This window comes from Equus przewalskii, chromosome 15, assembly GCF_037783145.1.
Source record: "Equus przewalskii isolate Varuska chromosome 15, EquPr2, whole genome shotgun sequence".
Taxonomy (NCBI): Eukaryota; Metazoa; Chordata; class Mammalia; order Perissodactyla; family Equidae; genus Equus; species Equus przewalskii.
In genome coordinates, this window is record NC_091845.1 from 18,351,793 (window position 1) to 18,365,089 (window position 13,297).

The 13,297-nt window shown below is 47.2% G+C and overlaps 1 protein-coding gene across 1 annotated transcript in view; it reads left to right on the forward strand.

Moving 5' to 3' along the window:
- Window positions 1-1,789: 1,789 nt before the first annotated feature.
- The window catches only part of PDZRN3 (PDZ domain containing ring finger 3), a 234,301-nt gene continuing 222,793 nt past the window's right edge, over window positions 1,790-13,297 (forward strand). Inside the window, exon 1 of the mRNA XM_070576771.1 lies at window positions 1,790-9,592. Within this exon, the coding sequence (XP_070432872.1) occupies window positions 8,870-9,592 (723 nt within the window). The 5' untranslated portion in view covers window positions 1,790-8,869. The remainder of the gene's footprint in view (window positions 9,593-13,297) is intronic.

Here is a 13,297-nt window from a genome sequence, read left to right on the forward strand (position 1 = left end):
TCAAATGGTATTTAAATGAAAGCAATTATATGTTATATATTATAGGGGAGAGGGGACACTCTGGAAATCACTAGTCTGAGAGCCCCAACTCTCCATCATTTGAGCTCAGACGCCGGCCTGTTGATGCCAGTGCCAAAGTGCTGTATATTTTGCTGTACAGAGGCCTCCATGGGTGAAACGTGGACCCCAGTTCTGGCTACTTGAGGCCCGAGGTGACAAGAGAAAGGGATATCATGCTGTAGGGTTTTGCCTGTCAAATCAATCTGCAATGGATAATACACAGAAGCAGTTTACAATCTTGCACCCCAGTGGAGCGGACAGCATTGAGGCGTGAGCCATCACACCTGCAAACAGAAAGTTGTATCTTCCCCACCAGCCTAAAAGAAGACTATTTAGCTCCTGAGTAAAGTCTTCAGGGGTTTCTACATATAAAAATTAGTTAATTAGCAATTATTACTGTATGTTAGGTAAGCATGGATTATTATTATCATAATTTTACGGAGTAAATGAGAGTGAAGGAGAAGGTGCCAGGAGAAAAATTAAAATTAATGAGTTCCTAGATCATAGGCCTGAGCTGCAAGGGTTTAAAGAGCTTGCTGACTTTAAAGAACATGCCAGAAAGTGAAGCTTATATATTGGAAAAGCAGCTCTTCCAAATTAAAAATGTCCCATTTATGAATGAAATCGGTGCTGAGATTCTGTTTTTTATTTACGAATATTTCTTTTTATGATTTTATAATTTTATCCCTTGCCATAATCTGTAACGATGGAGCCATCTTCTTTCTGATGGGGATTCCATGTGATCAGAGGTCTCGCTCTTCAAATTGCATTCCTTGCTTTTTTTCTTCTTAGGAATAATCAAGGGTCTCTGAGGTTTTAGAAACCTGAAAAATGTGTTTGGAGCAGTAAATATTTGGGTAAGTTACACAACCAATCAACATGTTCAATGAGTGTCCACTGTGAGTGTCCACTGCCCTAGGTCCTGGGGGTCCAGCAGTGACCAACATGACAGGTATCTTTTAAACTTTAAAAGTTTAAATTCAACTTTAGAAACTGTACCTTCATGTGATTTAGCTGAAGGAAGAGGGTTTATTGTTGCACCAAAGTCATTTTGAATGTGTTTATTAAAAAGAGCATTATATTGCATTGTTACTTGTGTCTGTTTTTCCTTCACAGATGATTGCTTCAAGTCAAGGTATAACTGATAATGGTGAGGGAGGGTGATGAGCATTTTTGCAACTTATTCCAAGACAATTGGAATACATATATTTTACCCGTAATGCATCTTTCCCCTTTAGTATTAGCGATGCCTTCTGCAATAAGACTGTAGGCGGGGTATATTTTTTCCCTATCTGGCATCTCTTTGGGAAACCATTCCCTCTCCAACCTTTCTTGAGGTCTGAGTGAAGTTGTCCTCAGTCCCTGGTTCAGGAATGGGCAGATGACAAAAGGCCGGCCAAGAATCATGCCTCGGATGTGTATTAGAACTCTTAGGAAAAGGATGCTCTTTCTGCTGGGGTTGACAAGCTTGTGAGATGCAAATGTGGACTGTAGGGTCTGTCTGTGTCACCATGTGGGGAGAGCCTGCCTGAGAAGGAAACCAAGCCAGAGGAAAGCAGAGCAGATTCTTAATGTGTTCATGTGCACACCTGGATTCAGCCATGCCTGAAGTTATTGTTACCTCCTAAACTTTTCAAGGATATGGCCTAGTCCTTTTTTTTTTTTTAATGCCTGAGTCATTTTGAATTGAGTGTCAGAAACTTGCAGGCAAAAAGAGTTTTAATGCAATTCAAGTCAATAATTTTTTAATAATATAGCCTTTGGCAAGAACAAGAAAATAAACACCAGTGTTACAGACATAATTTTGAAAAAAAAGCTTATGCACATATATGGACACATGCAGAGTGCTACCTGTGTATCTAACATCCATCATTCCCTTCATCCTTATTAACAGAAACCTATTAATATTCTTGTGTTTTTATAACAGCTTTATTGAGACATAATTCACATACCATGAAACTCACCCTTTAAAGTGTACCATTCAGTAGCTTTTTAGTATATTCAGAGGTATACAACCATCAGCATGATTAATTTTAGAACATTTTCACCACCTCAAAAAGAAATCCCATATCCATTAGCAGTTACTCCCTACTTCCCCCAGTCTAATTTCTGTCTGTAAAGATTCCAGATAAACCAAATCATACAATATGTGGCATTCTGTGTTTGGCTTCTTTCACTCAGGATAATTTTTTCAATGTCAACCCATGTTACAGTAGGAATCCGTACTCCATTCCTTTTTATGGTGAATGAGATTCTACCGCATGGATATACCACATTTTGTTTATACGTTCATCAGTTGATGGATGTTTGGACGGTTTAAACTTTTTGGTTATCATGAATAATGTTGCTGTGAACATTCATGTACAAGCTTTTGTGTGGACATATGTTTTCAGTTCTCTTGGGTATACATGACTGGAATTGCTGGGTCATATGGTTACCCAATGTTTAACATTCTGAGGAACTGTTTTCCAAAGTGGCTGTCCCACTTTACAATCCTGCCAGCAATGAATGAGGGTTCCAATTTCGCCACATCCTCGTCAACCCCTGTTATTGTCTGTCTTTTTGACATTAGCCATCCTGATGGATACGACGTGATATCTCATGGTAGAACCTTTTAGTATTCCAGGAAGCAATGTGCCTCCATAAAAGACTATATTTCACAAATCCTCTTCCTTGCATGTACGGGTTGCTGTTGAGATAAGAGAAAATAGTTGAATAGGCTTCCATGAAAGCTCCTAAAGAAGGTAGACTACGGTAGGGGCAGTAATTTTTGGCCTTTCCCTCCTTCCTCCATTTTTCTGCCTGGAATGGTTGGCTCTGCAGTGAACATCTCGGTCCATGAAGTGAGCATAGAGGCCAGTCCCGATAGACAACAGAGCAGTAAGATAAAAGAATCCTGAGTCCTTGAGGACTTGGAAGCCACTATACCAGTGGTGATACGATCAGTGTGGCCCTGTGACTGAGTTATAGCCAGTAGAACGTGAATGAAAGTAACGAACGCCCTTCCCAGGCCTGGTTCACAAACACCTTCCACGGGCAATCTTCCATTCTTTTCCCCCCTCCACTGACGGAATGGAGAGGACCCTGAAGAGCGGACTTACAGTAGGGTAGAGCCATGAGGCAGAAGGACCACATGGACGTCTACAGCAGGACAAGAGTGATAAAAAAAATTCTTCAGAATTAGGTCTAAGAGAATCTGAGGCCTGCCTGCACTAATCAGATTGCATACACACACACAATCATATTTATATAAAATCACTCAGTGAACAGTGTAATGCAGATCTCCTGACACTTAGTCCAATCCTTTCTCCACTGTACTAGGCTGCAGGGGTATCTGAGTGTCCACAACTACACTATGTTTCATCATACGTATTTAGAAATTCTTCTAGCTTCTTTGAGCTTTCATTTCCTCATCTGACAATGAGTCATTTGGACTGGATAAGATACTTAACACATTTGTTTTTATATTAGGACTATTTTTATATTAGGACTATTTTTAATTAGGACTAATTGGCAACCTTGGGACCCTGTAAGCTCTCGAAAGGTAAGAGCTAGCCTAGGTCCTGTGTCTTTTTTCACATTCTTACCTTCTACTTTCCTTAGATGATAGTGGTTCAGTACGTATTTGTGGAATGAAAGAGAACTTCTCTTCTAGCTCCAAATGTCTACAATGTCACAGGTCTTTAGAATCATACTTGCCACACACACAAACATTTTTCTGTACAAGGCCTGCCAATTCACAACCAGACAGTGATCCAGCTATTCCTATGGGAGTGGGCTGCCCAGAATTCAGAATAGATTGTGTTACGGGAACAAAGTTCTAAACGATGACATATACTCTAGATAGGCCACACAGCCATATTTATTTAACCCATACTGTGATACAGACACCTCCTGCTGGTAGCATCAACCTGAGCTTAGCAGCCTAGAAGCAGGAACTTAAATGGAGCAGGGAGAGGCAGCAGTTATATGCTTAACGTGTATTAAGTCTCTACTGAGTGTTAAATATGCGAGATTTAATGTGGTCATGATGTCCCTACTGTGGAATAGACGCTGGGTGAGAACTAGACATTGATCAAGCTGTGCGCTTCGGCTGCCCAAAACCCTTGAGTACCATCCAGCACCCTTAAATCAGTTCAAACTCCTTACTAGGTATGCCCTGCAAGCCCCTGGATGTCTGGCTCCTGCCTACTTCTCTCCCCTTATTCGATTCTGTTTTCCCCTTTTCTCCCCGTTTCAAGTTCTAGGCATGCTCAGTCTAACTTAAATAAAGCTAGTGCTTGACTCCCTCTGGACCGCAACACTTTCTGTTGCTTCTGCCTGGAATGTCCTCCTGCCGACTATTGCTGGCTTGTTCTCATCCTTTAAGCAACAACTCATAATTCCTCTCCTCAGACTCCCCTGTTTGGAATGGGCCCCTCTAACTGCTCTCCAGCACGTCTGCTTGTTCCACAGTCTTTACAGCAGCGCTTCTCAAACTTTAAGTGCACACGAATCACTCGGGGATTGTGAAGATGCGGATTCTAACTCGGGAGGTTCAGGGTAAAGCCTGAGATGGTGCATTTCCAACAAGCTCTCATGTTATGCCCAACCTCCCTGGTCACACTTGGATGGCACTGCTTTAGAGAACTTGTCACATCCCCTCGTTATCTCACTACAGCACCTGTTTACTGACACTCGCCTCTCCTCACCCTGGAATGAGGGCTCACTAAGGCAGCATTGCCCACCTGTTCAGCCCCGGAGCCCGAGGGCCAGAACGCACCTTCCTAGCATGTGGTAGCTACTAAATAAATAATTACTGAATAAATTAAGACATTTCAGGTATGACAAATGTCACACAAGGGGACACAGACGGTGCTACGGAAGCTACTCCCACCTGGAGGGACAGGAAAGGAGGCCTCAGCAACGTGCAGCACCAGACTTTTGCACAAATTTGTAGGAAGCATTTTCCCAACTCTTCCTGTTCTCTGTGCAATGTCCCCACTGTGATGGCTCCTCCTGACTTAGCCAAGTCCTCCAAAGTCTCCAGGTTCAAAAATTACCTATTCTTCTCCCCACCCAAGCCCAAATGAACCTCCCGGCCCTCAGAATGGCTGACACTGGTGATGCTAGGAGGCAAGCGATCTGACTGAGATGTTTCACACTTGTTTGGGGGTGAACGATACAGTTTATTACTCTCTGGAAGTACTTCCATTTGTTTCTTTTTAAAAAGGTGCTTATTAATCTAATTCTATGGTTCTATTTCAGCCAGTGGAGTACAAATATTTAAGCCCGGGAAGCCACCAAAAAAGGGAAAAAACCTTGACTTTTTTCCTGTTTCTAGTATTATACCCACAAATTATCCAAAGCCAAGGGGAGGCTGAGGATTGATACAGGAGAAGGGAGATGAGTAAAGGAGGAGGAGGGGGTGATTATCTGCATCACTTGTAAGGAGATAACTCCTGAGTTAGGGGTCATGGAGGAGGCAGCACAATGCTCTCAGAGGTGAAGAGTGAGGGGTCTGGAATCCTGTCGACATTCTTGACCGCCATTTTGATATCTTACATAACCTCTGAAAACCTCAGTTTCTTCATCTGTAAGTTGAGGCTAACAATACATCTACCTCTTGACGCGCTGCGAAGATTAAGGAAATAATGAAGGTCAAGTGGTGAGCACAATGCTTGGCACCCAGGACCAGCTTAAAAAATGGCAAACATTGTCATCTTCTGATTAAACAGTCTGATGGAAAGGACAGTAAGAAGAACTTAAAATCAGAGTAATGGTGAATATAGCATTTCTGTTAGGCTTGGGACCACATTTTGGTTAGAAAGTGCAGAAGTGGACTGTAAAAGGAAAGGGTGATGGCAGAGGTGGTGGAAGCTCTAAGAATCATTTGCAATGTGACCCACCCACGTGTCCACAAGGAAGCATGTGTTTATAAACACTCAGATGCTCTGAAATGGTTGAGTAATCGTATCTAATTCATGTCAGAAAAACCAGCTACTTTTCTCAGACGGCCTGCCATACCGAACAGTCACCTTCCTATGGTTTGGATTCATGTTTCTTAGTGTGGCGCCTCAGTTTTCAATTTAACACCCACTCTCACTGTGCTGCATTCTCCAGGTCATTCCACAGGCAGCAGAAGATGTAGGCTACTAGCATGGCCTGACTTTAGCAATGAACCAAAGGTTGCCCTAAACCCGTAGTTGTCAAAGTGGGGCAATTCTGTCCCCAAGGGATGTTGGAAATGTCTGGTTGTCACAACTAGGGTTGGCGGTTGCCACTGGCATATAGTGGGTAGCAACCAGAGATGCTGCTAAACATCCTACAATGCACAGGACAAGCCCCACTTCAAAGAATTATTTGGCTGAAAATGTCAGTAATGCCAAGGTTAAGAAACCTTGCTCTGAAAGGTTTCTTTTTTTTAAACTTTCTGGTTCTCAGCTCCCCTATTAAATTCAGAAGGTCCCACAACTCTGACATTCTAGGAGGGTTTTTTTTCCCCCTGATCTCCAAGAATTTCAATAGTAAAATTAACCAACGAGGAGTGGTCAGACAGACTTTCCTTTTGCCTAAAGAGGCTGATCCACAGTAGGCTCCAGCTTCTCGGTGGCCTCAGCTGTGGCACTTCATCAACAACCTCTCAGTCTACTACGGGGGTGGGACCGCTCTTAAGAGAAGTGTGCACCCAAAGTAAGCACTAATTTCCCACTTGCGGTGTATGACGAGCTTTCCCTGTTTTTCAAAACCAGTTTGAAGATTATCACCCTGTTGACACTAGCCCACCCTGTGAAACTGACAGGCCCACACACCTTTGTTGAAAGAATTTGTTTCTTACCCATTATCTGAGAACCTGTGAGCAGCTTAATAAATATACTGATGGAGGATTCCTGGCACATGCTCATCTGAACAAAGGCCAATTATATTCCACCCCACGTACTATCAAAGAAATGCACTAATTGATTAAAGCAATTAAAAGAAAGTCTCTACCACAAATAGGCAACAAATGCCACCAACAGTGATTAAAGAACACTGTCCAATGACCTCAACAATGCACTGAAAAATCTCGTTAGTGTCAACCTTTTAAAGGTCAGTTCAAAACAAGTAATCCTTATGGACATCAAGGCAATCCTTTCACTCTGATGAAGCTGTTAAATAGTGAAGGTCACCGGGCTTAGCAGCTACAGAAGGGAGAGAAGTAAAAGCAATTAGACAAAATGGATGCTGTAATCCCACTTTCCAGGCCCCAGAGCCACACTAAACACAGAGATCCAACTTTTCCACTTCACGATTCAGAAATTGGCAGTGGGTTCCAAATGAGAATTCCATAGCTTGAGTTCCTTCTACCAACACTGCCAGCATGTTTCATAGTAAAGTCTACAGCCTTAGAACAACAACAAAAATCCATGGATGATGCTATGAACTTATCATGTAGGTTGGAATCCCAAATAATTCTTTCAACACTCAGGAGTGTTGCTGAAATCCCCTCAGTCAGGCTCACTATACTGCTTTGAAAAGCTACCCCAGAGTAGAAGGAAAAAGTCCAGATTTATGGGTGGCCACTTTCCAATCAAGTGGAAATCCACTGACCACCGGCAGCATTAGCATCACTTAGGAGCTCTTTCAACATGGAGATTCTCATGCCCCGCTCCCCCCACCCCCTACCCAGACCCACTGGATCAGAATCCACATCCACATTAAAACTTAAGAAACACTGCTCTATGGGACCCTACAGGACAATGTTTTTTTTTTGCCTTCTCCCAGCCTGAGTTTCCCCAATCTCAAAATAGAAATATAACAAAATATACAGATAGGAAAAAACACAACTGAAGGAAAGCGGTTCACATGATCGCGGAGGATTATGGGGAACTTCTCCACAAGTTCGATAGTTGTGCAGTTTTTAACACGGTACGACCAGCGGTACTTCTGTAACGGGGAAAAAGTTTTTAAATGGAACTAACTCTCTTACAACATTGTACTGATGATTTTATAGGGACCGATTTAGAACACAACGCCTGCCACACTGCAAGGCAGACACTTCAGAGGCGTTAGGTGAAGTGGACGGAACCAGCACGCCAGCCTCGCCCACCCCGACAGCAGGCGAGCAGCTCTCGTCCCCGAAAATAAGCCCCAGTAGATTCACCCTCCGGTCCTCGAAACCTCGGGCTGCCAAACCCTGGGGTCCGCAGAGCCTCTGGTCACACTGCAGTTGCAGGAGCGTCCCGCAGGCTCTGTGACTTTCCCTGGAATAAAATAAATAAATAAAGACCGTAAGTGCTGAGATAGCGCGGCCCAAGATATTTTTCATTCTCTGCAATCAGCCACCAAAAGAGGGAGCGGGAGGGGGAGTAAAAAGTCGCGATCTGTCCCGGAAGGCGCTCCAGGAGAACTCGTCTGGGCGACAGCAGCAGCCTCGGCTTCAACTCAGTGTGCTTTTCTTGGCTCGCGTTTTGTCTCCTATAGCGAAAATCGCAAAAGAGCAGAGGAGTCCCCGGAGAAGTGGGCTCAGGCTGGCGTCCTGGACGGGCTGGTCCCCTCGGCCAGCCTCCGGGTCTCCCCACTCGCCTCTGCCTCCCGGCCTCCTCCCTTTTGCAAGGGGTGGGCGGGAGGTCGCCGAGGCAGGATGTGCTTGCGCATGCACTCGCGAAAATACGGCTGGAGGAGTCCTGTTCCTCGGGCATTTTCCGAGGAAGTCTGAAGCAATTAGGCTCAGTCCGGGGAGAGCGAGCGAGCGGACGGGCGGCGCAGCCGGCGCGTCTGGGCTGCCTCGCAGGAGGGAGGGAGGGGGCGGCCGGCCGCCCGGTGGCGACCCCGGGCCCCGGCCGCCACCATGGGCTTCGAGCTGGACCGCTTCGACGGCGACGTGGACCCGGACTTGAAGTGCGCGCTGTGCCACAAGGTCCTGGAGGACCCGCTGACCACGCCGTGCGGCCACGTCTTCTGCGCCGGCTGCGTGCTGCCCTGGGTGGTGCAGGAGGGCAGCTGCCCGGCGCGCTGCCGTGGTCGCCTGTCGGCCAAGGAGCTCAACCACGTCCTGCCGCTCAAGCGCCTCATCCTCAAGCTGGACATCAAGTGCGCGTACGCGGCGCGCGGCTGCGGCCAGGTGGTCAAGCTGCAGCAGCTGCCCGAGCACCTCGAGCGCTGCGACTTCGCGCCCGCGCGCTGCCGCCACGCGGGCTGCGGCCAGGTGCTGCTGCGGCGCGACGTGGAGGCGCACATGCGCGACGCGTGCGACGCGCGGCCCGTGGGCCACTGCCAGGAGGGCTGCGGGCTGCCCCTGACGCACGGCGAGCAGCGCGCGGGCGGCCACTGCTGCGCGCGGGCCCTACGGGCGCACAACAGCGCGCTGCAGGCCCGCCTGAGCGCGCTGCACAAGGCGCTCAAGAAGGAGGCGCTGCGCGCCGGCAAGCGCGAGAAGTCGCTCGTGGCGCAGCTGGCCGCGGCGCAGCTGGAGCTGCAGATGACCGCTCTGCGCTACCAAAAGAAGTTCACCGAGTACAGCGCGCGCCTCGACTCGCTCAGCCGCTGCGTGGCCGCGCCGCCAGGCGGCAAGGTAGGCGCCTGCCGCCCGCCCCGAACCCCTGCCGGGACCCCTGGGTGCCCAGGGCGCCTCCCCGTCCCCTTGAGCGCTGGGATGCCAGGAGCTCCCCAGCAGCATCCCTGCCTCCCTCTTCGTCCACTGCTGGCCCGCTGTATCACCGTGAACAGGTCGCTGAGTCAGTCTAAGTTTGGAAACTGTGGCCCCTACAGATTAGATGCACAGTGTAAAATGTAGCTTCAGGGGTTCTGGAAAGACTAAAAGGAACCCAAAACCAGCCTAGAGTAAGAATGAAGAGTGCGGCTTCAGCATCGGAACTGTGTTCAGAGGCATTGCTGCTCAGCCCAGCTAGGTGATCTAGGGGGCAGTCACTTAATCTCTCCTCAGGTTGGAAAACGTCCCTATACACGTGGCATCCAGGATGAGATCTTGACACGCAGGGCGAGCTGTATCCCTGCATCCTCAGGAATTCCAGAAAGAATAAAAGGAACCCACAGCCAGAGTAGAATAAGAAAGATGCCAGAAGACAGGCCCCTGGAGTAAAAGCTGGATTCAGATGTGCGCTTTGCTGCCAGCTAGCTGGCTGACCTTGAGCAAGCTGTTTAACCTCTCTAAAGTTGGAAACTGTGGTCCCTAGAGATGTAACACATGGGATAAAACACAGCCAGGCACCCTCTGAGTTGTTCATCTGGGGATTCCAGAGAGAATTAAAGGAACCGTCACCACCAATAAAGTAATCATTGAGAGTGAGTCCTCTGGAGTTAGAACCGTTTTAGAATCTGAGCTGTCTGCTAATTAGTTGGGTCACCTTGTAGCTTAACTTCCAGGTGCCTCGGTTTTCCTAAATGTAAAACAGGTTGTTGCCAGCCCTCAGGGAGAGACTACATGAAAAGGACCTGGCGCTCTGCCTGGCGCAGAGTAAATGCCCAGCAAGTGTTGCGTGCGATTATCTTTCACTTCTTCCCCTGTGCCACCCCCTCGTCCCTGTCGCTGGTATGATTATACAGCCAGCGCTAGTGAAGGCTTACTCTGCTCTAAGGCCTCTAGGCTATGTGCTTCTTGGTCGTTTGCCTTTCAGTCAAGTAAGGGGGGGGTGTGACCTCATTTTGTAGATGAAACTGAAGCTCAGTCAGGGCAGTCACGCGTGGGTCATGGCTTTTAGGAGCCAGAGTTGGGTTCTGAACCCATATATTCCCATGTCTCCAGGCCAAGCTCTTAACCACTACTGTGTTGCCTCTCTGTGTAACCACAAGTACCATTTATTGAGTGTTGACTACGTCCTGGCAACTGTGGCAAGCACTCTATATGCATTATTTAATCCTTTGAGATGAGGAAGCAGCCTCAGAGAGGTCATAGAATTTGTCTAAAGGCAAACAGCGACTCGGGACAGAGTGGGGATTCAGGTTCTGCCTCAGAGTTCTCAACCTTGGGACATACAGAAACTTTGGGGCCCGTGATTCTTTGTTGTAGGGCTGTCCTGTGCGTTGTAGGATATTTAGCAGCATCGTTTGCCTCTACCCACTAGATGCCAGTAGCATTCCCTCCACAAAAGTTGTGATAAGCAAAAATGTCTCCAGATATTGTCTACTGTTTTCTGCGGGGGGCAGAATCCTCTGTTGAGGACCAGGGTTTCCCTGATTGCAGAGGCCACATTTTCAACAACTGGGGAGGCATGTGGGCTGTGTGGCTGCCGCTCCATGGTTGCCTGCTCCATATGGCTCAGCAGAGAAGAACATATTTGCCTGGGGGCCCCCAGTGCCCTGCATCTGCTATGCCTCTCCCAACCCCCTCTTCCATACTTGCACACCAGGCCTGCAAGTTTTCCGACTCCCCCCTCCCCACCCCCACCCCTTCCTGGCCCCCAGCCTGTCTGTCAGCTGCAGCCTCAGCAGCTGGCGGCTCTGGGCGAAGGGCAAATATTTACAGCTCTGAGGCTCACCCGGACCGCACAGGCGTACAAAAGACTGGTGTGAGCCTGCGAATCACCAAAACAGAGGGCAAAGCTTGGTGTTCAAGCCGGCGCCGGGTTTGGGGGAAGGAGTTCCCAAGTGTCTCCTGTTTATGCTGTCATCTGGACTTCCTGCATAGTTTTAAGTGACGCTTATTTATAAATAAGCCATTCACTCCCCTGAGTTTATATATCATTCATTGTTAAGCTAGTTTATTATTTCTCCTTGCCTTTCTGTTTTCTTTCTGGAGTGTTTGGGTAAACTCTCAGAATCAAAAATATGATACTTGAATCAAAACTGTGGATGTTTGTAAAGCTCTGTTGGTGAGCGGGTAGGATAATCAAGGGATTAAGCTTAGGGACAAGTTGTTGCTTTTTTGAGCTTACAGAGAAAGTTTCCTTCTGGAGCTGGAGTGCCGCTCGGGACTTTTATGCACCTCAGTGCTTGCCTGAGGACAGCCAAGAACGGCCTGGCCTGAAAGCCTGCTGGTTCCTTTTTCTGGCCTCAGACCCTGGCTGGCCTCAGCTGAGGCCTTAGGGAAGCTTGCTTTGCTTGCTCCGAAGTTAACCCTCAGTGGCCCTGGCTGAAAACTTTTGCTGTTCCTGCATCAGCCAGAAAAACCCCTCCCACTGCGAGCTGTTTTAAGAACTTGTTTATTTCATTGGGCTGACTCTCCGTTCCCGCTGGGTACTGTTTTTTCTCTTCCAAGAGGCAGAAGGATTTATATCGCTTGGAAACTCATGCACAACACTTTTATTTTTTTTATGAGTCCGATGTTTACATCTCTTTTACAAGCTGAAGTAGATAAACACTCGGAAGATTTCCGATACCAGCCCTTCAAGGCCTAGACCTTGTCCGTAAAATGATGTGGCGTTGTTGAAAGGATCTTAGGTTTTGGATTTTTGGCACCAGCTGAGCGTTTCAGATTTGTAAGTCTTGCCTAGATAGGCGTTGTTTCTCCTGTTCTAAAATGTGAGCTGGGTCAGGGCTTTTCAAACCTCCACGTGATTGGAATCAGCTGGAGACCCTGTTAAAACGCAGATTCCTGACTCTTAGCCCTAGAGATTCTGTCTGATCCATTAGGGCTGGCATTGGGCCTCAGATTCTGTGTTTCTAACAAGGTCCCAGGTGATGCTGGCCCACCTATCACACTTGGAGTAGCTACTCAGCTAGACAAAGAGTTTAGGCTCAAGTACAGACACAGACAAACTTACATTGGTTTCCTCCATATAGTTATGATTTTACTGATCATCATCTAAACATCCCTTCCTAAGCGCTTTAAGAAAGACCAGGGCAAAGTTCTAAACCCAGCCCAGCAGTTGTGAGAGGTAACTACAGCCTCAAAAGGCATGTTTAACCCACCTGAGGCCGCATCTGGGCTGCAGCAGACTTGGTGATGCTATGCTTGAGTAAGTTAAAGAGTTTGGCTCCCAGCCTCAGTTTCCCGGACTGACTGACCCAATTGATTCTTGGAGCAAAAGCATTCCAGAGCAAAAACTTCTTTGGCTTTCTGAGAAAGGGAAGGTTCTGGGCGTAACTTCACTTGGAATTGTTGAGAAACTTGAGATTCATCCTTGATACCTTCTGCTTTTTTACCCCCACATCCAGTCTGTCGTTGAATCCTCTTGATTTTACCTTCTAAACACTTCTTGATTCTATTTACTGCTCTCCAGCCGCATCCAGTGATCGCCATGCTCCAAACTAGGATTTCCCGACCTCAGCACTCTTAACATTTTGGGTTGGATAATTCTTGGTTGTGTTGTGTTGAGGG